Here is a 26,691-nt window from a genome sequence, read left to right as displayed (position 1 = left end):
ACAGATAAACCGACGATAAAGTTACAAATCGACTTACGAAGAAGCGGAACTGTGCTTTCTACGAAGTAACTAGGCGAAGGAACGAAAACGGAAAAGGTCGCTAATTGCTCGAGAATGCAACGAAAGATACCTCTAATCGTTAGGTTCATCGGCAGAGCAAATCACCTTAGCCTTCTTTCCTCGTTTCGAGCATCAAACTCATTTCCCGGACAACGGTTCTTTCCAGCGCATACAATATCGACAAAACGATTCGATTTACTGGAATAATTAACCAAAGACTCGCGTGATCCGCTCGTACTCGTGTCACGTTTATTACTTATCGAGCATCGAGCATCGGCAGACATTTCGGACATAGTTCGTGAAACTAGCGATAAGCAACATTGTGTCATAACGACAATGAAATTACGAAGATCAGAAATCGAGGAACAAAAGTCGCGATACAAAGAGTACAAACGGTACTCCATAGGCACGTGTCTTTGAGACAGAGCACAAAAATACCGTGGCGCGATAAAACTTCGGCGACAGCATATTTAGAATTCCATTTTACCGACAAGCGTCATAGATCTGTTCGTGGAATGAGATCTTTGAACTCGTTCCGAGCAGGAAGAACGTTCATCGGAGTAGCGGGAGAAGCACTTTGTCGATATAAGCAGTTATACAAATACCCCACCACCGCAAACCACAGCTCACCTGATCCACTGACTCAATTACACCGAAACCATTTACGTTTAAAAACCTTGCAAAACTTTTCGTACGCGCGTGTGTATCACGCTTCAGCGAAGAGATCGCAAATAATCATTAACCTATCGTTTTAATAATTATCAATTGAGGAAACAATAAAACAATAACAATACCCACGCTGCCGCGCATCCAGACAATAGCATAGAAATAAAAATGTACAATAAAAATGTACATATATCTGTAAATGTATGTATATATGATACCTCTTCCACGAGACCAAGTCAGAATTCGAAATTCGAAAATTCAACGCCATATGTTTTCCACTCGCCTAAAACGGAAATACAGAAGGTACATTTGGCGGCGTTGTTATTAGATTTAACACAGTCATAGGTCGTTGGCACCGAAGGGTAATAACCTCGCATAATGAAGTAATTAAGGAAAGACAGAGAGCTAGCTTGATACGAGGAGCATGGAAATGTCGTGAATTCTCGCGACTGCGTGCACGACTCCGTTTCAATTCCAGCGCTTTTTTCCAATTTCCGTAGGGAATAAACTCCTATTTCGCAAATGATTATCATTGCTACTATATCCGCTTTGACAAAGAGTTTGAAACGTCTTTCGAGTGAAAAGTTAGTTACCTCCATGCTAATTGCTAAAAAGGTTTCTTTACGCGGAAAAGAAGTCGAAAATATCGACTGTGTTATATAGCGTTCTAATAAGAATAACGATATGAAATACGCTCGAACAAACTACGTATGTGCAAAAAATTATACATTAAAATCAAACGAAAGTATTTACACTCCGTTAACGTTATCTTTTCGTTACGAGAGAATTTCTTCTTATCTCTACTTTCACTTACCACGGGACGCGACGTTTCTCCGTGTTTGATCGAGAAACGCAAATTTGCTTTCACTTTTCCGTAGCGACAACAAATCGAAACCAGAGAAATAATAGAAAATTGAAAGACGCGGTACGAATTCGCGTACTTCCATTTCGCCTAAGGATCGTTTCGATAAGACTGATCGACTTATATTTCTTCGTGCGGGGGGGAGGGTGTAAAAAGGTATACTTTAAGCTTAATCCCTTAACGATCGATTAGCTTCTATTGCAAGGTAGAGCTGTTACGGGGCGTAAAATTTCACGGCTCAACGTGTTTTATATTAAGGTCCAGGGAGTAATCTAACTCGCGTCTTGATGCTCTCTTTACTTTTAGACTTAAATGCAATCACGACGAATAACAAATATATTCGGACTAAGAAGCATAATAATTATAATATCAGATGTATGTTTTTTGAAATCGTCGACTGTACTCTGAAAATATCAGCGATGGAAAGACTAAGGAAAGCAAATTTCGATCTTTCGCTACTCCCTTTCTTGCTGATTGCAAGTAACACTTACGAAATAAATCCCACGAACGTTATTTCGAGTCATCGTATGTCATCTCAAGATCAAACAGTCGAATATCCCGTCTCTGGCGATAGATTCACGCCCAGCACTCCGGAGGATCGAGCTCCAGATCCGTAATAACTATGACTAACGCAAAGCCCCGAAATCCTGGCCCTTATTCACCAGCTGATTCAGGGGACACCCTCCTCTTCCTCTCGGCGCCCACTCCAGCCACTCGGCTTTAATTATGTATTTCGTGGAGAAGGGGATCTTTTTCAGACTCGTTTCAGTATGTATGAGTCAACGTCTGCTTCGTTTATTTCCACCAGCAACATACACGTAAGTGAATGTTCTATTTCAGAGGTTCGGTGGAAAAATGGTACAAACGCCGGTACGTACAAAGAAATCGTGTCTCGGGTGTTGCGATAAATAAAAATATAGACGCGTAAGGGGCTGAAATCTCGACCAGCGTTGTACGAAGAAATTTTTATTACAAAGTCAACGTATCTCGTACGATATCGTAACGCGTTATCTACGAATCTCGATCTAAGACATCGATCTCGATGATTTAATTTCTGACCTCGTTATATCTGACTCGCAACTATAGCAAAATTTTGCAATACGTTTTTCTGACGAATAAACGCAATTGAAAAAAGATGCTCTTACTATGGAGTAACGTCTTTTGACGTCTCCAACTATTTTTTAATGTTCGTCCTCGCGTAAAACGTAAGAAATTACCGATTTCGTTACTTGTATCACTTTTCTCCTTTATCGTCGAGTTCTTCGTGCGAGAATCGTCCGAACCACTTCCTATTCTATTTTCACAAAAAATCGGACAGAGTCGTTTCCTCGGAATTTCATCATCATACGCGCATTTTATCGCCATTTTTCGTTATCGATAATGGATACGAGACGACGGTCGTTTCCATATATCTGTTTCGCGAGGTGTTTCGATAACGCAATACCGACCGAGTACCAAATGCTCGGAAATTGCTGGGAAACCTTCGACAACCGTTGTTCGGGCGACAAGGCCTTCGAACAGCCAGGCGGAAACGAGAGAATTGCTTGTATCGTTTGGCAAAAATTTCCTCGAGATAACGTTGCTTGGACGGGACAAGAAGAAAGCTCTGTATAGTTCAAGTCGTAAAAGAAATGGTACGTTATCGGTGTTCGTTCGAGTGGAGACGGATCGACAAATATGTAAAAGAGTTTTACAGAAACTTGTTTTCTCGCTGTAAGCATTCATTCGTTTTCAATATCGCACATAGGTACCATGTTCCTGCTAATAGCAATCGCATTTAGGGAAAAATTTCGTTAATTTTATTACTTGATATTCCGACTCTTATTTTATCGTATGCGTTGTTCGATATGCTACGGAGCCCGGAATCGAACGTTTCTCGATAAAGTACGTATACCTACGATACTTTATACTATCACCATATACCCATGCCACTACTACCCATAGCTGCGATTAACGATCGATGACTCACTGCTAGATAACCGTAATGCAACGAGATTTTTCCACCATGCTGTATCACGAGGTACACGTTTATCCGCTTCTTTGTCTGCATGTTTCGAAACTCGTATCAGGAAGGTAAGCTCTGCGAGCGATTAATGCGCCAAATATGATTAATTATATAAAGTACTTGTAAGATTTTCTACGTTATCTCAGAGACAGAGGACATCGAAGGGAGAAAATTAGCAGAGAAAAAACCAATCGTTTGACCGACATTTCTTCTAATGTTTGGACAGTTTACGAGAAACTGCAAAATAGAACTACGCATATGGAAACATATTACACGCGAGACATTTCTGTAAACGACAAAGGCAAAAGCCACGTTGATCGTCGTTAATGCGTCGGGAAGCGTGGAAATGGTAAAAAAATAATAACGATACATGTATAATAAATATTTAATGATAATCAACGAGATGTTGATAAATCTCTCACAAGTGGTACACGACATAATCTGACAGAACTAATTACGTATCATCTACATCAGGGATCGGAGTCGCATTTCTAACGCAAGAATGAAATAACGCATTCGCAAAAAAGAAATTGCTAATCAAACGCACAGACGTCCATCGGACTACTTTCTCGCATGACACCGTCGATTTTTCCAACTATCGTTCGTTTCCGGTGACAGCTTCCTTCGTGAAACCAAGCACCCTCTCCTATTCATCCATCCTTCTAACCCCGTAACCGCGCTAATTATCTCCTTTGACCGATCTCCATAGACTGTAGGCCGATTCGTCGTTAATTCATCTGTGCGATTAGCACAGATAGGCGGGAGTAGGTTCCGAAGCGATTATAATTTTCTGGGCCACGCGTCGATCCACTTTCCCGAGGCCACGGTTTTCAGCGTTTTACGCGCAAGGGGGAAACGATAATCTAGCCGGCGCGTATTTGCATTATTCATCGGACTCGTAACGTTCACGCGTGGCTTTTGCCACGCTCCGACCGGATGTCCCAGTTCTGATGCAGCGCGACTGCATAGAGCCAATTCTATATCGCGAGCGTGCATCATTCGCGGTGTTAAAGATAGAAGAAAGTTTATCAACTTTGATACTTGCTATTCGCCTTTGTCCTCTTCTTCATCGCGTTTTATCCTTCTTTGTTGTATTATTTTTATAATTATTTTAGTTACGTTTGGCCCACTGATTTATTCGTTCGGTTAAAATATGGCAGACAATGTCGACTACTCTCAGTGAGACGAGGAAATATCGGTCGATAGAAGCATTTCGAAATAAGAGAGAGTTAAACGAGGAAACTCGCAACCCTCGTAAAACACCGTATCAACGCGACCAATTCGATCGTCTCTATCTTCGCCCATCTCTTTCTACCTCCGTCGTTCGAAGGCCTCTACTAGGAAAATCTTCGTGTAAAGCTCTATACAAGGAACACGAAAATCGCATTTAACCTGCTAATCCCTGGAGCGCTTTGCTCTCCAAAATCCAGGATTCGTATCGCACACAGTTAGCCCCGGCGAGTAGCGTCTACACCTAGACCAACTTTCCGCAGTCGGAACAACGGGAGATCGGTTTCCGGTTTGCTCGAAGAAAAACGAACGGACAGGCTCGTTAATCCCCTGGAGGAGGATGACGAGGCAACAGAGTTCACGAGACTCGTAGTAAACGTGACTCATCCTCGTACTCCGAAGGAGAAGAAGAAGTTGGCGACGACGAATTGGAACGACACGGACTTGCGACGATTTGGCGGGAGACGACCACGAGCGTGGCGTGAGTAAACTCGTCGAACGAGCCTCGATCCTCTAGGCTGCGAAACATCGGCAAACGTCACGTTTAAAGAACTCGATCGACTCGACGTGAAAAGTTTGCGTGTAACGGGGCCGGGGACTCGTTGCGCAACCGACTCGGCGCGATCGATCCTTCAAATAAAACAGGGTGTCTCGCGATGTGTTCCGTCTCGCGTAGTTCGCTCTCTCGGATAGTCGAGTAATAATAACTGGACGGCCGATAATTTTGTAACCACGTACGATATATGTATCGAGCGACAAATATCAACGTGTCTATCGAGCTGAATCCGAGCGAAGAAGGCTTTGGTACTTTGGTTGCATAAACTTTGCGAGCGTGATACGAGCAGCAAAAGGGTGCGCGAACCGACAGGGATACGGCGATAGTGTTTCCACGTAGGTAAACAAGCGATCGACAAAAGTATAGGGGGAAAAAGGGCATGCAACTTCGATGCAGGCCACAGGATCCTCTCGAGGGGTGTCACGGGATAGCCAATATGTATCATAAACTAGCTTTTAAAGGGATCACCAGGCGGCCGGGGTGGGGCCCCGTACTTGGCACAAAGGGCACATTTCTGTGGATTAAGGGGCCGCTTTGTGCCATTCGTTGTTACCAAAAGCAGATTTAAATAGCTATCTGGTGGCTGGTATGCGTGTACGGGCTCGATAAACGATCTACGTTGCCGATGTACGTACGTATTCTCTATTACGATGACGATAAAGGATGATCCTTATCACGAACCGTAATGAAAGGAAAAAGGTTGTGGGCAGCGACCGGTGCTCTCGGGGTTAAGCTGCCATTATAGCGAATATCTCTCTAATTTATCGAATTTAGATCTAACGCCGTGAACACCTTCGGTTAAGTCAATCCTGAGCCAGCTTTTAAAGCCGGTTCTTTCGCAGTGTTAAAAGGCAGTGTCGTGACGTTAGTTGTCAATGGGAATGGAAAGTTATTTCAACGAATTAAGAATATAAAAGTAATTGGTCATAGAATCGAGGATCGGAGAATGACGAGTGCTTGCTATTTTAGCGAAACCGTGACGGCGATTCGACGAATCTCTCGCGCCAGTATATCGATCGCGTTCGGCTCGTGAAAAGAGAAACTCGTTTGGTACGATAAAACGTGTCCTTAGAAAGGAAAATGTCGCGAGTCGCATTCAGATGGAAGCCCGTTACGTTGGCAAAGAGCAACGAACTTGCGATTAATTATTCGCGTCGATCATCGACGTCCGGTCTGGCGTACAATGTGATAACGTAATAACGCAATTAATTTCGCGGTTGTGATCGACCAACGCGTCATACTTTCTACTACTACGTCGGTCACGACACGCGATCAAGAGCTTTTGTCTCTGAGTCATTTCGATCAAGGACCAACGATCTGTGTACGCGCGCTGATAAAACGTTTCGGAGAACTGTTCGAAGTTTGAGCATCTGGTTGTTACGATTGAATATTTAACGAACTCGTGCGCATTCGGCGCGCTTTCGTATTAAATTTAATCCGTGAGAAAGATCCGAACAAGTATTTCACAAAAGTACGTACGTAAGAGAAAGAAAGATATATCGTGAAATTGCATTCAAAGTACACGTTGTTAAAATTTCTCTCGCACATCGTCGAATCTTCTTTGCGATTAGGCGGATACGCAGATTCTCGCAGAGACGGATACGCGCGAGTCCACGCTCGATTCCGCGTAGCCTCGACAAATTGCCGACTCAATTGATCCCGTCCTCGACGTTGGTCAGACTTAACGACCGCTGACTGCAGGAGGCCACGTGTAGCGTCACTTTTCCGACTGCTCTGCTCGCGATTCGACGTCTGATGTCACTTCCGGCAGCTCGACTCGATAAAATCGAGGAAGTTTCACGATACGTGGGCGTAATCGAACCCGACCTCCCGTTGTATCCATCGAGCGTGCAAATGGGTTCATTCGGGTTGTGTTAGGTACATATGTTAATCGTAAACGTCGCAAGAAGAGTCTGTTACTACGGGGGTTAATCGTGACTTGCCATCATCGATGTCTCCACCGAACTATATAATTCGCGCGTCTACGTGACGAGATCAACGGAAAAATTCAAAAACTACCCACGAGCTCACCGATCCACCGATCTTGCCTATTCGTTTCCAAGCACGATTCCTATCTACATGATTTATGCATCCATAGAGGCGCGAGAAAATTCGGACCGTGCGTTCGTGTACGTTTGTGTATTTAGGACCTGGACCCTTCGCCGAAAGCCCATTCGTCTTCGAGCGCGAAAAAAGTCCGCCGAGGCCACGTTCAAGCACGTTTACAGCCGTTTTCCTTCTTTTGTCCGTGACGACGATGCGTTACGACGAAGAAATCGTGATTCGTTTTCGCAAAGGCAGATGCACGTTCGACGCAACAGGTCGTGACGATCGAAACTTAATTCGCATTATTTGGTATATTAATTTGGAAAACGGAGATAAGCGGACGAACCACTTTGAAGAGCGTGATTTACAGGGAGCTGTATTTGGCGATTTTTCAGTGATCCGTCTTCATCGCTGTCACTCGAATTTGAACGTCTTTTATTCGTCGCGATGTTGAGAACCGCAGTGTCGTTCGAATAGAAGACATTCGCCGTTGCAGGTATATCTCAGATTTGAGTCGTATTTTTACCACATACGTAAAACTTTTAGCCAGAGCGTTAACTTACACTCCTACGCGACTGTACGTACGTGTCATCGCGTATTGCATCACTTAAACTATATTGCACGCGAAATATTTTTCGACGAAGGAAATTATTTAATCAATTAGAACACGATAAATATTTGAATGTTTGATTCAGGAGTCGACTTTTTTCTATGCTCTTCTATTTGACATAAATTTTACGTTAATAAAACGGAGCTGTACGAATAAACTTGTACTCGTGTAAAAATCTAATTTATTTTAACGAGGTGTTTTAATTACGGTTATTACATAGTTATTACGTTGGAAAAGAATTATTCTGTCTAGTTCACCGATATAACTTGCAACAGAAAATATTGTTCCATTATTTAGCTGATACAAGTAATATGATTTACGACAAAACCATATTTATGCTCCGTTATAAGTACACATTTTTTATATTACATTGCTTTTAAATACCTAATTAACGCTGCCCAATTAAGGTTTAATTAACGGTCGTACCGAAATGCGAGATAGTGGTTTTCCCCTTCATTTTCTTCCTGCTTAGCGCAAACGCTCTTTTATGAAATTCCCGACGTCGGTATACTTTATGCATGCCTGGTCTTTCAACAATGCCATGAAAACACAATGGAAAAAAATAAATTCAGTATTAGTGCCTTTTCTTATAAACGTTCCAACGCCTTTACGCCTCATAAAGCCACGCCTTGTTCTCTGAACGAATTCAAGAAGCTTTTGTACGCTCTTTCAGCTCTCCACTCGATCGATCATTTCAAATGTAAAGTACGGGACTATGTATTCTTAAAAACGTATTACGCGTCTTTTGTATTTTCTTAACTTTCGATTCCTCGCGAATCGTTTGTTTTACCTTTCTCCGTAAATTCGTGGCTAACGGCTATCGTTCCAACATAGACGACTATCCACTTTGATAAACTGCTCATCGTCATGGTGTAATCGCTGCTACGTCATATGTAAACCGTAAGCACGCGAAAGTTTTCCTCCTACAGTTCCTTTCTAGTAGGGCACACCTACTTTTCTCGTTCTACGACTGGATAATAGCGAGTCGCGTTTACTTTTCCTCTAACTTCGAGATGCGGTAACCTCCGAACATTGGTACAAAACGCGATAAGAAAGAAATTTCATGGCAGAGATGAAATGTAAATATCGAAACTGGGTCGCCGCGTCGTTACGATGCATAAAAAGCGGCCATAAAAATAGCTGTTTCTAGAAAAAGAGGATCGAGAGAAAAATCTGTATAGAACATTCCTGCTGACTGACGAGGCAAGATCCTCGATCCGGAGATTCCGAAAGTTATGAAACATCGAGCATGTGTACAGCATACATAGATACGTATAACGCGATCTTTTTCCGCTGGTTAGATTCAAAGCAAGGGGATAAAATTGATCCCTAAAAGCTCGGCTATTCTTCAATTTTATGCCGTAGCTTGTAATCGCTAAGAGATAGAAGACAAATTTTCAGACAAAAGTTACGTCTTCCAATTAGAACTGTCGTTTGGTGAAAGATTCATCGATTGTTTATATAGTTGGAAAAAAGCAATAGACGCAAATAATAATTTTTTCACCTGAAATCCTAATCGGCGATTTAAGTACAGCAATAAGATTCTAACTATACAACTAACTATAGAAACCATTGATAAATCTTTGACCAAATGACGGTCCTAATTAAAAGAAGTAACTTGTAGCTGAAAACTTTTTCTCCGTCTCTTAAAGTTTACGAGTTACGGCATAAAATCGAAACGTAGCCGCATTTTCAGGGAACAATTTTAGTCCCTAGGATCGAATTTGGCTATCAGGAAAAGGATATCCCTGAAGTCTCATAATTTTCTGATTTTCCGAGTTAGGGATCTTCCCTTGTGACCGATAAGATCACTCTACAGCGAAGAAACGCGTTTTACACGGTGAAAGCCGGCAGAGAAAAACGATGGAAAAGGCGAAAATAAACGGGCTCTTCCACTTAGAATTGCTTTAAATATCGTTTGCTAAACGTCGCTGCTGTACGTTCCCACGCACAATGTCCCGGCGAAATGAAACAAGTCCGTTCACTTCATAATTGCAATTGCGCTCGCTAGCGTGTAGCTCAGCGTTGTTGCAGAAAAAAGAATTTTACGCGAGAAAACGCACGACTCTCTCGAGAAATTCCTAATAATGTACGATTATTTATTAATACGAGAATAAAACGAACGAGATTACACGTTGTTTTGCACAATGAACTTTTTAAATTTCATAACACTTTCTCATTCTGTCGCTCTCCTTTTCTTATCAAACTAAAGCAGAGTTTTCGTTTTTTCGTTGAAAAGCTATAGCTAACCGCAATATCGGAATGATCTGTATTAGCGAGTGAAATTTCACTCCAACGTTTAATTTTCTAATTATTTCTAACCATAATTTATAGACACGTGATAGCCTTATATGTACGTGTAATTTGTTTTAACAGTAATTTTAACACGAATATCCAGCGACAATCTAAAATAAACGACCTAAGGAGAAACTTCTATAATCGTACAAATCTTCGGGAAAAAGACAATAAAAAATTTCAAAACAAATTGAAAGCTGTAATTCCGAATAGATGGCGAAGAAGAGGAAATGAAAACAGGCGAGGAAAGGCACGCATCTGGTCGGACATACGCGCAACGCATAACAATCAGCAAGACGATTAAACGTCGAAACGCACGGCGTTGTTTGCTTTCTGCCCAGTTTCGATTCGAACGTAACGATCGACGAACGATCTAATTTCTGTTGAAAAACTGACCGTGAGAAAGCGAGGCCCAGCCTTCTGGTTCTCTGTTTTAAGCATCGAATCGAGGTATGCTGTGAAATTCGCTGGGAATGGATTTCCGGCGTATTCTCACGTTCGGCCATTCGCGGAAGGACACCATTTCCTGCTCGCGGATTCGATCCATTCTATCTGGAGGAGCACGAAGGATCGATAGGTCGCGCTATCACGGTTACGTTTGCAAATAAGATTATCATGGAAATGATAAACAAATCCTATCGAGCGATAGCTGGAAATCTTGGCTTTTTAGATAGGGTTGCCTTCGAGGAATCGTTTTGCTTCGTTCCCAATGACTGTACAGTTTCCTTACTAATGGGTAAAAACGCAAGTGGAGAGTGTAAGTTGCGACACACGAACGCGTATGATTTACCAGACGCGCTGGAAATTGCTTTGCTATTGTACGACATGAATTTTCTATTCTGGGTCCCCCAAAATTATGAAAAAAATGATAAAAAATAATATACAGGTCCATGTACTTATTGGCACTACTCATCGACGAATAGAAAGTCTTCGTTTCCTTTATTATCGTAATCATCGAAGCTACTCCACCATATCGTTTCTTTCGCGTATAGAATCGACTGCAAAATACGAGAAACAACGGTCGATATTTCGCGACAAGCTACCAACGAAACGAAACGAATCGAATCGAATCGCGGTGAACATTCAGCATTGGTGAAAATCATGCACGGTGACTCACATTCCCGCTTTATTTTCAAACATTGTGGTGTGTAACTTGGAGCACGTTAAGCACGATCGGCCACAATTAAGTAACAAGCACGGCCGTTTCGAAATCATTTCATAACGAGACCTAGATTCGACCGCTCGGCCTGAAATTCGTTTCACTTACTCTCTCGAGTGCATACGTTCCATCCACTCTGCATCGAGCATTCGCGATTAGAGCACAATTACTAACAAAGAAACGGGATTCTGATGTCATTTCGCGTTATTGCCGCTATAACGTCGCGCAGCTCGTTATCAATGTAGTAGGTCTGATCGCACCGAATGCCATCCTATTCGGCTGAATTGGGTTTAGCAGCTTTCAGTAGTAAACGTAGTCCCGTAGCCTCGTTACTTGCTTGATCCCGTTATTACTTTTCCCTCTCAACTATTTCGTTTTACGAGAACGAGCGTATTCAGACGTGTGCGAATGTGTAACTCGATACAAATTGAAAGATACGTAGGTAGTTTTTTAACCACTGTGAATGACTCGTTCAAACGCTATAAAATCGTTTATCCTTTGTTTAATAAAAATTTGACTATACGTATATCGTTGTTAATTCTTTATTAGTATCGTATTATTAATCGAGCAGTATATTTGAACAAAACAAGTAAAATAATACATACGTACAGGTACATACACGATAATCGATACTCGTCAAGCAACTCAAAGTCTTCGATCGAATTAACGTTAAACCTTTCGTTATGTGCGTGAACTATTAATCGCACCGACAACTCAAATTTATAGAACCTAATACGTTCTCTATTATAAAATAACCTCGCTTATGTCGTGCTCGGCGTTCCCTAGAAATCCACCGATCCTTTCTGCAACGAAGAATAATTAAGCCTCGGAATAAAAGGTGAAACACGAACGACGTCGAGGTCCCTGAAATATTCATACGAACGGTACTTATATCCTCTTTCAAACAGCACGTATAGGTACGTACGTCGAATCATCGCGACGAGCACACCAATGACGTGGACCTATCCTCGTTCATCGTGATCCATCCTCGACATCGTTATTGTTCGTGGACGATCAGTCAGAAATTGAAAAAAGAAAAAAAAAGAAGGAAAAAATGCAGGAGAAAGCCAAGAAAAAAAATCGTGGATGAGGGAAGGAAAAAAAGCCGAATAGAAATCAGAACGGAAAAAGCAACGATTTTTGTAATGCCGTGACTCGTGATGAAGCTACGAACCGTGATGTCATCGCGATTTTTCACAGTGAAAGGGGAGCAAGATACGAAATGAGAGAGAATGCGAGACATCGAGGTCGATCCATTAAACACTCGTTTGCAGAGTGCAGTTCCGGGTGCCGGAGGGGGTTCCGCGTTTCATGGAAACGCGAAAACGAAGCGTGAAAAATCGAATTCGCACGACGACGCGTTACAAAGGAGATCAAGAGACAGAAAGGGAGAGGGAGGGAGAGGGAGAGAGAGAGGTGACGAGAATCAGGACAGATAAACGACTCTATTACAATCGAGCATAACTTATCTGCCGCGATACTGGCGCAATATGGCCCGAAAAAACAGTATCGGACGATATCGAGTGGCGACCTTATGTCGCTTTTTACAGAAGATCCGTATTTGTCCTGTGCCTAACGATCGAGTTCTCGCGATGCATAGAATTACGTTGGAATATGCTACAAAGGAATTTGTTCCAATGCAAATATGTACAGTCCGAGTACGTACATGTTTCGTGGATGTTTTTACGTACAGAGATATCTACTCCGACTATCGGAGATACGTGGAAAGCGTTTGCCGAGAGAGAAAATACAACGTTAAACATTTGTCAAGCATTTTCTTGCGAACATAAACCGTATACGAAAGAAAGATTTTAATCAAATTCTGAATTCTTTTCAGTCCAGATATTTATACATAATTGTTTTTATAGAAAGCTTAATTTTATCATGTAGCCTCGAATCTTTCAAACACTGGTATATTTTTCAAATCCGATGATAATCACCGAGTCTTCATTTCGAGTTACTTTAATCTGAAATCTCGGTCGTCCAAAATGCGATTATATCTCGTTCATAAAAGTAATAATATTGAGATTTCATTTTGAGCAAAGTTTGTTGCACGCAGAGATTTAAATAACAGTTTTTTTTACGTTAAATCGCTTTCGCTTCTTATTGGCGCGTTTTAAGACACACACCTAACAAAGAATGCGCGTAAAACGTATTTCCGATTAACCAGTTATCACATCGAGTCAGATATCGGGCTATTGCATCATAAATCGTAAATACTGATTCACGCTGATGTTTGTTGCGAGTATTCGGATAGATATGCATCTAAGATATCAACGATTTTCCTTACAGTCTTGCCTTATTGATTTCTTTGCTTCGTGCTCCACGCATTCTCTCTTTTATCATAAGAATCTGTTTTAGACAGAATATTCAATAGATATATTCGTTCATTCCATATCGTCGTAACTTCCATACTTTTTATTTCGTAAAAAAATGTTTACAAGCATTTACGGTAAATCGTAAGAAAGTCTGAAAAAATGTAACGTTGCAAATTTGATTGAAAATTTTAAATTCTATACAGTATCCAGATATCGTATTATAGCGATAATTTTTATTGCTTTCGCTGTTTTATGTATTAAAAAATAGGCACAACTAAATATTCGAATGCTTCCTAGTCTCGCTACTCAACTTGTCGCCTGTTATCGAAGACACGAGCAACGAGTTCAATTTGGAAGGTCGTCGTGAGGAAATCTAACAAAGAGAAGCACAATCGTGTCAACCTTATTCCTTCAGCCAACCTACCAACTACCCAAATAACTCTCTGGCTCTTTTGACCTGGCTTGAAAGGCAGGTGGCTGAAACAGGCTACCGCATAAGTAGGTCTTGCTTCGTATTCGTATCGTAAGTTCCCGGCAAATACGAACCCTTTGAAAATACCACTTAAACCGAATCTACGTAAAACGAATCTGAGTAAATTTAAGCTACAGTCAAATTCGACTTCTATTTAAATTCGACGTTGCTTCGATGTACGCGAAATATTTTACAGCTATTTTACCTACTAGTTATAGATACTACTATAGCTACGTTTCATCGACTGAAAATAGAGATGGTAAAGCACTGACTGGCGTAGTAACTACGTAGCTAAAATGACGCGATTTTCTTTGAAAAAATAAACGACAGGGCTTGGATCGCGGTTCGTGATCGTTCGCCCTTAATTAAGGTAATCCTCTCGGCGGGCGAACGCGAAATAAAAAAGCTCGCGTTCGCTCACCGAGCAATTTCTGGCCAACTAACGGGACTCGCGAATTCGTCGCTGGAATCGCGAATTTCAATCGCTTCCTCGACTTGATTTACGAGAGCATCCCCCGTACCCTGTAGCCCTTTTGTTCGACGTCGCTCAACCACGATTTCGTCCAACCTTTTCTTCTGAATCTATATACATTTAGATAGTCGTGGAAAGCTTTTCGTTAACTCTGGGATCAGCGAATTCGACGAGGCACACAAATTTTGACCGATTCCAGAAACGCCGAGGATTTCCAGTAGCTTAAATTGCGTATATTCATAAACCATGAACATCTTTCCGGAAAATTTGTTATATCCGTATTTCAGAGAAATATCGCTGAACCTTGTATACAAATTATAAGAACTGGATAAAATACTTTGCTATATTTCACGTATGTCAGGCGTATCGCAGTAAATATGTAACCCGTTTTTAAAAAAAGCTCGGTGCACGATTCAACTGACAAAGATTCTATCGAAAATAGCATCTTTACGATACTTTTAGACAAACGATTCCATTAACTGATCATAAGTTCAACAACAAATAACAACTTTCACAGTTTAAAAAGAAACTAGTAATCAAAATTTCCTCAAATTCTACAACTCGCTCGCTCGACAAACGGATCGATACTCAAATTTATTAAGATATTTGTAAAGAGTATATTTTTCTTTTTTAGCAACGTTCGTCAATAAATTCGGCATAAATTGGTTCTCATTCGCGCGCGGAGGCGAATAATTAACGCTGGTTACACGCTCGGCCAGTAAATTCGGACGAGTATCTAACGATTCTTTGGTCGATTTCGCTTGACTGTTCCGCGCGATTTTTCTTCATATGGGCCATGAAACGATCGAAATAAATTCAAACGAATATTCGAAGCGTATCCGAGGATTTCGATCGTTGAAACGCAACTTTCGAAGAACTGAAACCGTGAGCAAACGGTTACGAAGCGCGCGCATTAAACGCACCTAACCCAAACCTAACTATGTCATCGTTCTTTCTCGTCGAACCTAAAGAACGACTATACTATGGAATCTCGTCATCGAAAAAAAATTTCGTTCTCCATCGGCGTCACGTCGAGCCACGCTCCCCATCGTGATTACAAAGTACACAACGCGCGCACGCCTACCTGAATGTATCCCAGCGTCCGCGTCGGCGTCCTCGAACACGGACGACTCGGTACCCTCGTCGTTATCCGCGACAGAATCGTCCGGCGCCTCGTCTTCCTTCGATTTCTCGGTGTTCGACCGATGATTCTCTCCCCTGGCTGGCGTCACGACGCTACACGGATTGTCTACCGATGCGTGCCTGCCAGTCGCCTTCACCAACGTACTCGTACTCCTGGCTAATTTCGTGCTGTGTGTTCTACGTATCAACAAATTGGTGAACGTCGTACTGCCATTCTGCTTGGTTCTCGTCTCCGTACTAATTTTATCAGCACCGTTCGACTTCGAATCCTGATTCTTCGAGTTCGTCCGCTTATCCGCATCCGGTTTCTTCCTCGAGTCCTCGTCTTCCACTTCGAAGCACGCTATGGTATTATTTAAACGGCTGTCCTTTCTGTTCGTATCCTTTCGACCGGTGAATCGACTGTGAAATCTCTCGATGGTTTTGAACGACCTGGTCCTTTCCACCTTCTTTCTCTGTTCGGAGCTATTTGTCATCTGCTCTCCCTTTGGTGTCTCAAATATCTTCGTTAATGACTGCACTTTACCTCTGGACTCGGGGAATGACTCCTCCGTACGTTTTGATTTTGACAAGGAATCATCCTTGTTGCTCAAAGTACGGGTTAAAATGACGTTTGGCACCGTTTTCGAGTTACTTATGGGAAATGTGTTGCTGACGAACTTGTCGGACTCGGTGGTGATCGTTTTTGGGATCTTCGAGGGTTGTCGGGCATCGGTATCCAAAGATACGTAGAAGGTCGACCTTCGTTTCGGCGAACCCTCGGTGTTCTCTGCGTTCAACATGTCTCCGGATGCGACTAGTTCACATGTCACGATTCACAGTTTCTTCCCTTCGCTTTGATTTACTGTAACTCGACGACCGTTCCGTAAAATCGATTCATATTAGTCGTACGAATAGATCCGTCGATCGATTCGAAACAAAAGTTACGTAATTAGGGCGCGCCTTTAAGTCGCATCGAATCGTTAAAGACGTCACACGTTCACCATTCCACCAGTTCCGCGAGAAAAGTTTACGCGAATACACCATACGTTTCTCACCATCGCGGCATTGGTCCGAGAGAGTTCACTGAAATTCACCTTATGTTTCCGTCTTCACACCCTACTCGTTAGAAAGAGAAGGAGAGAGAGAGAGAGTGGGTGGGAGGGAGGAGAGTGGTAAGGGAGGGAGAGAGAGAGAGAGAGAGAGAGAGAGAGATTTCGAAGGACCGAGAAAACGCGTACTGCGATCGAGGGCTCACGAATTTCTCGCTCCGAACGATGCCACTAAATATAGATGGAGCGACGTATCGCGCCGCTCGCAGGAGCACGTGTATCGAGAAAAACAAATACAGCGGTCACCCTCGTTGCGTACACGGACAGAGATAATGCCAAGCGTTGAACTGTGAACAGTGTTTTTACTATCGACCAATGTTTTCGCTCGATTATCGTCGCCGGTGACTCTTGTCCTTCGGCGCCTGACTCGTGGAATCTCTGACATACAACCGATCATTACACGGTCGATTCACAAATTTGAAGATTACGGACAGATATTTACGACACGCTTCTCTGTTGGCACCTTTTAATCGCCGGTGTAGCGTTTCCTCCGCGCATTCGTTCTCTCTCGATCGACGATAATCGACAACGGTACACGAGTATCCTATGTACGACCAGCACGTCACGACAGTTCGCACAACGCGATGTATAAGACGTACATTGTCAGAGACGGGCGAAACGGTTCCGAGAATGTACGGAATACCATCGGTTGACACGTATATGTACGACCACCGAGAGACTCACCGTGCGTTTCAAAATGAATCGCGCGATAAAAGAACAGACCCCAAATGAGAACTGCGTTTTGTTCTGTGCACGGGAATGTCGAACGCGATTGCCTGCATAGAAAGGACTTGAAGTGGTCGACCGGGCACGAGGTATATACGAAGAAAAGTAAAAGGATCTGAGTCACGACTTCCAGATCGGGTTCGCTCGTGGTCCGGCGTGGCCGTCATCGCGTTCGAGGAATGCGCGCCAACTGTCGAGATGAGCACGGCGGCATCTCTCGTTTCTCTTCTCAAGGACAGGCGCATCAACCACTGTTTTCCGAGCGACACACAAAATCGACAACGGTTTACGACGAACGAAACGTATGAACGCGAGCGGAGCAACGTCGCACGATCGTCCACACGGCAGACGGCTTCACGACTATCTGTTCGAGCTTCTAGCGAAACCGAACGTAACATGCAGCGCCTCTGGCGGCCGTACCGAGCAAACACCAGAGACAACTCGTTGCCGCGCCGCGCCGCGCGTCGTGCTCGTAGGCTCGAGCGTAAGGATAGGCATGGGATAGGATCAACCGTGTCCAGAATGGCATTCACGGCATTCTTTCTTTATATATATTATATTCTGGTGTTAATTACGATGTTATTTACGATATTGTATAAGTGAATTGCACCAATTCTGTTCAACCGTTTGGCATAGCCAATATGGAAAGAATCTTCGGGTATACGATTAGCGAGATTCTTTCGCGGTACTAATTAGAGATGTGGGAATTTTAAAAGGTACAGTAGATAAGATAACCGAATGCTGGGCCGCTCGATGGCGGATTGAAAGTGACCGCGCGAGATCTAGCGAGGGAGGGCAAACTTTTATAATTAACCTTTCGCTGATAACACGAATTTTTTTTTTATGTACAATCGGAGTAGAGTCGATTCCATCGAGAAGTACTCGTATATCGTACGTATATCATACGTTTCGCGTGCAATTATCTGTTACATCGGTTGTATGCTCGCGTTAATGGTAATTCATTATGAAATGTTAAACTGTGTGCTGACACAAAACGATTAATGCGATTAATCAAATCTTAAAATTCTTTAAAATATTTTGTTGTTATTAAAACGTAGGTGTAGAACATGACAGAAGGATTAATTAACTGCGCATACATATCGGTGTGTACATACACGTAAAGTATTAAATCGTTTCGAATAGATGAAATTCTCTTATTTATCATTTTAATTTTTATGATCTGCTTTAAGGTAATACGATTAATTTAAGACCAAAATTTTACCAGAGAAAAGTCTGACGATGCTGCAAAAATAAAAAACCAAAATGACAAATACGTAGGTATGTATCTTTTTGTGTTTCCAATTTCACATTTGGTAATTGCAAACGTTCGAATCGATGTTTATTCAACGAAATAACATGTAGCCGCTAAATGGATTCAGATTTTCAAGTTACATCGAACTTGATTTCATTGTTATTCGAACCCATTACACTCGATCAAGCTTCTATTTAGGAGAAGTTGAGTCGGTACCTTTCTTCGTACCGTCGTATAATGCAAGAATCTAATTCCGTTTGCGATTTATAAGAATGAAATTCGCGTCACGTTCCAGCCGTTGATACCGTGTGTCAATTACTGTTCAATGGTCACTGTTCGAAGGCTCGTCCAGCTCGTACTTTCTTTTCTACGCCTCTAAACGAACGGTTACTTCCAAAAAAATTCCAATATTTACGCTTAAAGGCCAATGAAATTCGCGTTAAATAAAATAAAATTATACATTAAACTTCGCCTTTGATCACTTTCTCGCTCTTGGTTTACTTAAACGGCGCTATAGAACTTTGATCGTTCTAGCTGATAAGCGCGATTAAGTACTTCGGTGTATCGAAAAGGTACCATCCTATCCACTGTATCATAGTAGGTATTTTTAAAAACAGGAAATATCTTTCTGAAGATAGAAGACTGTCTACGCGAATGATTTTATCCTGATAGACTTGCGTTAGTGATTTCCAGCGAATTAACAGCTTCGACGAGTTACAGAGGAATTCAAAATGATGTAAAATTGTTAGGTATGTATGTAGCGTTCGTTTGAAATAAGGAAAACCTAATTTTACTTTTCACAGAAAACGTTTATCTTCTTATTTCCATGTATTTACATTGACTTAGGAATATACGATTTTTCCCTCTGTCTTTAGATATTGGTTCAAGATCGAATAATTTTTTAAAAGAACGTCGTCCAATAGATATAACATGGTATTATTCCGAATCGATGTAGATTTAATTTGATTTTTATATCGTACGCGGTTGACGGCGACTTGATCACGTAAAATAAGGAATACAAATCAAAATTACCTTAATCGAAATCGTTGTAGAGGTTACTCACGATCCAATAGTATCAATGATTAAATATTGAATGTGAAATTTAAACGTTATCATCGATGATATTCGAAGCAATTTTTCATGTCTATTACCAACGTTCAAAGCATCGCTGACTCAGACCGGACCTAAGATCGCAATCGATAATCGTTTCCTGCTCTGCAGGAACTCTTTCGAAACTGGAGCAAACGCCGTCGATTTACTATCACGACGATTTCCATCCTGTGAGCGAAAAAAGATAATTTAACAGCGTAATTCTGCGAACAGGAAAAATTCATAAATAGTTTGGTGAAACCAAGCCGCTTCTGCAAAATTGTACGTTCAACCAGGTCGATCGTTTTCGCCGGACAATTTCTATGGCAACCGTAAACTTTACGGCGACTTTCTCCATAAAATACTACATGATACTATATTTCGCTGAAGAACGTAGTAAATTTTTGTATCGACACTAGGATTATCAACCTTTAATTATATACCTAAGTACACTATACGTAATATGTGACTGATTATCGTTATCATTATACACATATTATAGTATTATTACGTAAATTAAATCCGAGACAGCTGGAATTGCGCGAACGGTTGAAATTTTAATTCCGACGGTCGACGACTGTTCTTTATCCGAGCGACGGGTATCGTTAAACCGACAAATTTTGCAACTCTAAGTTTCATCACAGACCGTAGGTGCCGTGCATCAATACGAGCAGCTATGATTTAAATTTCAATTTCGTCAAGGCAACATACGACTTAGCTTGCTCGAGTAGTCTTCGATTGGGTTATCGGAACAACCGCTCAATTATTATCAATTCCATTGTCCCCGATCCAAGGCATCGATTCAGCATCAATGTTCGATTCTTGACGCAAACTCGTCCAATCAACGAATGTTGCAACCGCGATTTAAATTTCATCAGGAACAGTAGGTGTCATCCTTCGCGTGTTTCTCGCCAACAGGTGTTATTTATACATACTTCTATGTTTCCAGTGGGTGCAGTCCGAGGAAACAGAGGGTGTCGCTTAAATTTCAATTATATCAGAGCGCGATCCTCGTGCGTCATCCTGACCCTCTTAGCTTTGTATGGCAATCGACGGGTAGCTTTAAACCCAAGAATCAATTTTCTTTCTTAACTTTTTACGAGACTGAGATTTCGTACACGCTCCGTGATTAATTACATATTAAATTTCGTCTAAAATTTTGAAAACTGACTTATTTACGGGATATGCATGCGATCCATGTAGATAGAACATCGCAGGCAGCGTGCTTATAGAACGAATCAATCCGAATATTAAAAGAATTCAAATCAAAATTCTTAGATATGCATTACGTGGGCGCATAGGCAAATTTGTTGCATCTAGGACATGTATTGAATCGTATGCAGACATTAGATATAAAATGTCGGTTGCACTTGCGAAAGGTGGCCAATTTACTTGAAATTTAAAGGGAGTAGACCTCGAATATAAAATTCTAGATCCGGGCACTTATTCCTTTTCGAGATATTAATAAAAATCTTTCGGTACTATACGTGCGTGCAACGGTGCCTGTACAGACGTTACTAACACAACCGTTGCCGATGACATAATAGCGACAGGAGCCTCGGGATGTATTTATAGAACAACGACTAATACAACAAAGACGATTGTATCAGCAACGTCTAAATAGGTAGCATTCAATGTATAGTATCGAAAAATTTGTATTACTATCTCGGAAACCAATAAATATCCAAAGCTAAAATTCTACGTTTCGGGTCTACCACCTCTTTTAAATTTCAAGCCAATCGGTCACCGGTGTCTTTCGGAAGAATATCCAAGATATCTAACACCGAAATAACGAAATATTAATTAGCGAAATTAGCGTAAAACTAAAAGCACAGAATGCTTTTTTACGCCTTATAAAACGGTCTAGTAATGATCGCTCGTGTATATAACATATATTCTAGACGAGTGTACGAGTGTTAATATCTTCGGTGAAATTCGTTATCGACGATTCTTCCTCGATTTCTCAAGCAGTCGGGTAATGGCGGAGAAGGCGCGCTGAAATTGCGTTCAATCGACGCCTTATTCCGTTCCAATTCCAACGTGGAACGTTGATCGATCGGGCGATCGCGCTTCGAATTTTCCATCCATCGAGTGTATCTCTACATTCGTACAACGAACAGCGATCGATTCCGCGCGGATCTTGGTCGATAAGGATCGCCATGGACGGCGCCGTGGGTCGCGTTCGTCGCTTGCAAACGATGCGTACGAGGCGCGTAACGCGCACGCGTGATGGATCGCCGCGCCGCGTGCACGAGGAAAGCCACGGAGCTGCGTTACACTGCTGGATCCTGCTTGTTTGCGAGGAAAACGTGCGTCACGAGATTCTTTTTCATTCGACACACGCTACGACCCCTCTGCACCGCGTCTTCCGTCCTTCCTGCGCCCCTCGACGCCCCGTTTTCTTTCGCGTTCCACGACGTCGATGTTTCTTCTTGTCCTTCTTTTTCTTCGCTCGCTGGCAGCCCTTGCGCATGATGGAGTTTGTCTCGGCTCGGCCGTTTTTCGCTGTTACTTGATTCATCCATCCATTCCGAGCTTCCTCCGATCCCGTTCCTTTTTCGATATTTCGCTCGACGTTTCTTTAGATTTTGTCACGTTTATCAATAATGACACTTTTCTCATTCGCAACAAATTTAGCACAACGAATTTAAGAGAAAACGTATCGTTGTTTTATCAAATCTGTCAAACGTAGCGCGACGATCAAAGATTATAATTCGAATAAATCGATAAATCGGAATAAATTTCCATCCTGCGTCGTTTAAGACCTGCAATCGTGAAATGCAAAGTACGAAATCTGTCGTTAGTTCATTTAATCGAATCTCGAACGCTTTGTGCCAAGGCCAAAGACCATCGAAGACAAATTAGCCAAAATCACTATCATCGAAACAACTGCAACCCACTCTTCCAAGGAATTGAACAATTTCCTCTTTCAATTTCCAAGATTACGAGACGCGAGGTTTCAATATAGCTCGCAACCTTGCTTAATCGCATCGCTCTGATCCCACATGACGCCCACCATTCAAGACCACACGCGTATAATATGTTCGTATGAAAAAGTGGCACGAGCGATCGAAATACTTAATTTGAGGAAGCTACGAGTGAAAATGAATTTTAACGGAAGAACGAGGAAGAACACACCGTGTTAATTTAATATATGATTTCTTTAACAAAACCTCGTGTCTTATCGGCATAATCGATGAAAAGAACGTAACCTAATGCGCAGCGATAAATTTACCAACAGCTATTATAATAACGAAAGAGTTAACGTACGTTTATGGTGTACGTTTTTGATCGAAAGTAACAACAAGTCCAAAAGGGCAGCAGTATAGCAGACAATCGTAAGTAAGGACAATCTGATGCGCAGCGAACGTGTTAATTTAAAACCTACACAAATATTACTCTCGAAGTTTATATTATCTACAGACACCGCCAACTTGCCGCAATTAAAAACAAATCTGGATCACCAAGAAGCTGCGCGAGACACTTCGCGTTTAATTACCCGCTCCTATTGGTCGTCCTGAGAAAATTTAATACCGCACACCGCGAAATAACGCCATCAGCCTGAAAAAAACAACAATGGCAAGACGCGTAAAAACACGTGTCTTAGCACGAGTAACTAAATTCCACGAGTCATTAGCGGTAGCAGCTGAGAGAAGAAGAAGCGAGAGCCGCCCTCGACGATCCTAATTAACGATTCCGGCATCGATCGTGGTCGATTCGCGCGGCTAGCCGCGACGCGAAACCGCGAAACCATCGTGCTTGGATACAATAAGCTGTAATTAGTAGCGAGCCTAACGCGATCCGCCTGATCTCGACCGTGTCTGCGTTGTAAATCAAAACTTATTTCCTCTTGCAGTGATAGAGACGAAGGAACGAGTATTATTGATTCGACCGAAAGATAAATCGCTGGGCTAAGCTTGTCCAGGATAGCAATTACTTTTCGCGACATTAATCATTACCTCGGACGTGTTTCTTCGAGTCTTCCTCTCTGGGATGTAGGGCGATTTCGATTATCATACTATCGATTGCGAACGCTGACGTTACTAAAAGAAACGACTTTCGATTTGTAATTAAATTAACTATAACTCTTTGCTTTGTAATCTCCAAGTTATGTCATTGACGCGTATTTGTATCTTTAAGACTCCCTTTGTTTCGTTATGCCATCGAATCGGTATCGTTATTAGGTGATCCAAAGCTCGTTCACCATCGGCATCGACAGCCTCTGCTCCTCGGCTGATTAATTAAGGCCGACGTTGAACACGATGGAAAAGCCGACGATGCCACGCCACACCGCGCCGCGCCGCGTCGGGGTGAACGACATCGGGGATCGCGTAATTATCAGGACCCGTATAAGACACAAAGTGCACCGCGCATTCCATTACGTTATTCTATTAACGTTGGCAATGAACTTCGCGCTGTCTTAATTCTAACCCCTATCGCTCCCTTCGTTCGCCGCTCGCTCGCGGAAAATAAGCGCCAGATTTACGAGCGGATTAAACAACGCCCGCGCCGCGCCGTCGTCAACGGATTAAGGGACAACGGTGGTCGTGCGTATAAAAAAAAAAGGACGCCGCTCCATGTAGATCCGTGTGTCTCTTTCTGTTTTGTCGCGCCGCTTGTTTTTCTTCTTTTTTCTTATGCGTCGCGTCGGTTGGCTCACGCTGTTTTTATCGACGAGACAGTTCGTGGGGAAAAGATACGGTAGTCGATGATGGGAAGGACCTACCGGCCGGGGGTCGTAAGGCGATACCAAGGACAGGGGGATAATACGAAACTAATTTATCGGTGTCTCGTTGAAGCTACGAGAGATCCTGTATCAATGCGCTACTACTACTATCGTATGCGATTCGTTTTGCGTTTCATGCCTGTTGAAGGCTCGTTGATGATTGTTCACCGATGCCGAGGAAATTTAATTGTTAAAAGTTAAATTTTCAAAGATTCTAACAAAAGGTTAAAAATGAAAATAACAATGTAAATAATAGTATATCTCGTTACAAAGCTGAATTTACCAATGCTTTATATATCTAGGAACAGAACTACCTTATTTATGTATATTCCGTTAAAAAGAGAAAATCGTAGCACTAAAGCGTCATAAAATAGCTACAAAACATGATTCGAGAACAGTGTTTCGTATTTTATGAAAAGACGTTACCACATGTCAGGATGGCCGAGCGGTCTAAGGCGCCAGACTCAAGGTGTTCACCTTATCAGTTACTAACTGATCTCCACGTGCCTTCTGGTCTCCTCTGGAGGCGTGGGTTCGAATCCCACTCCTGACAGATTTTTTGCAAGTTGTTAAAAAGCTTTTCAAAATTGAGAAAACAGCTTACTTGCCTTAAATTTGTATAAAAATACCGTTGGATCTCCTCGACCGTAGGTAGGGCGAGTATCCCGAGTTCAAATCCCGCTGCATGTGGTAATTTTTTTTATTTCATAAAAAACGAAGAAATGATGTTTAATTGTCCATAGATGTTTGTACGAAGCATCATTGAAATAAAATAATTATCTCGTTTAAATTCGTAATTATTTTACTTCGCGGCAACGCCCGTATCTATAATATAATATTTCCAAATAATATGCTTTTAAATCGTAAATTACATACGATAATGTAAAATTAGTTCGTAATACTACAAAGAATACTTGCAAATAAAACTTATACAAATTGTGTTACCGCATATCTATATTTGAGCGACAAACGTAACGTTACTCGTTCAAAATGTCTCAAAAACAGCAACCAAATGTCCTCGAATGGTAAACGTATGTGTATTTGTAAAGAACGAATTATTATTTCTGGCGACTAGCGTTAAACTTGATCTCGTCGATATTTAGCACTCCACCTCGCAATCCAAATTTCATTTAATAGTAGATTATAAAAATCCAGCAAAATTGATCATACATTAGTTACCGCAGCCGATTCACGCATCTTTCCACAATCTCTTGATATTGATTTTCGAATTGCATCTAGTCGATTCAAACGATCAGCAGTGATGGATAGACACGTAGATTGTCGGAAAATCGTGATTCATCGTACCTGCGAACGTTGCGCGATAAGTCAGATTCAAAGCTGAAAACAACGCCAGATCGACCCTAGAACCTCTGTCGAGGTATTACGGGCTAGTTCGGTGCATGGGAAGAAAGGTTCGTTAGTTTTCAACTCGTTCCACCGTTCGACCGTAACGAAACCGCATAGCTATAGGTAGTGTCCCGTCCTGCTGTTTGAATAGGCACTCGCATGTAGCCTCGATACACGTATCTACCAGCTGATATTCCGTCTGGTCATTTACCTGGTTTCTTCTTCGCGATCCTCGAGAGACAATCGATAACGATTCACGTTTGTAATCGTAAATGGATGTGTGGACAAGATGTATTATTAGCCGTTTTGTTTTCTTGATCCAGCGGGTGATTTTCGGAAGTAATTAGTACAACCCTCTCTCTCTCTCTCTCTCTTTAAGGCTGTAAGATACAGTATCGAATCGTAGTCTAAATTTCGTAAGTTCTCCAATACTATGGTCATATTCGAATACTAGTAACTGGAACAAGAATACTCGTGTTTAATTTTACCGCGGTATGCCATGGTATTTATGGTACCACGACGCTGCAGGATCTTTTCACGACTGCGGCAGACCCGATAAGGAATTA

The 26,691-nt window shown here is 42.0% G+C and overlaps 1 protein-coding gene and 1 non-coding gene across 21 annotated transcripts in view; one reads left to right on the top strand and one right to left on the bottom strand.

Moving 5' to 3' along the window:
• LOC117231757 (probable Ras GTPase-activating protein) overlaps positions 1-26,691 on the bottom strand; it is a 252,226-nt gene that overhangs the window by 44,903 nt on the left and 180,632 nt on the right. The window contains exon 1 of one of the 20 annotated variants that reach the window (XM_033490959.1): positions 15,836-17,037. The exons of 17 other annotated variants lie outside the window; for them this stretch is intronic. In XM_033490959.1, the coding sequence (XP_033346850.1) occupies positions 15,836-16,676 (841 nt within the window). In that variant the 5' untranslated portion in view covers positions 16,677-17,037. Of the gene's footprint in view, positions 1-15,835; positions 17,038-26,691 lie in introns of those variants that run through there. 2 more of the 20 variants (XM_033491214.1, XM_033490512.1) reach the window with 2 other exon arrangements.
• Positions 25,210-25,331, top strand: Trnal-caa. Its single transcript has 2 exons — positions 25,210-25,247; positions 25,287-25,331. It is a non-coding gene; the product is annotated as a tRNA-Leu (tRNA).

Source organism: Bombus vosnesenskii, unplaced genomic scaffold (genome assembly GCF_011952255.1).
Source record: "Bombus vosnesenskii isolate JDL3184/JDL3185 unplaced genomic scaffold, Bvos_JDL3184-5_v1.1 scf7180000013262, whole genome shotgun sequence".
In the NCBI taxonomy this organism is placed as follows: Eukaryota; Metazoa; Arthropoda; class Insecta; order Hymenoptera; family Apidae; genus Bombus; species Bombus vosnesenskii.
The sequence above is the reverse complement of the archived record's forward strand: the minus strand, read 5'-3'. Positions and strand labels throughout refer to the sequence as shown.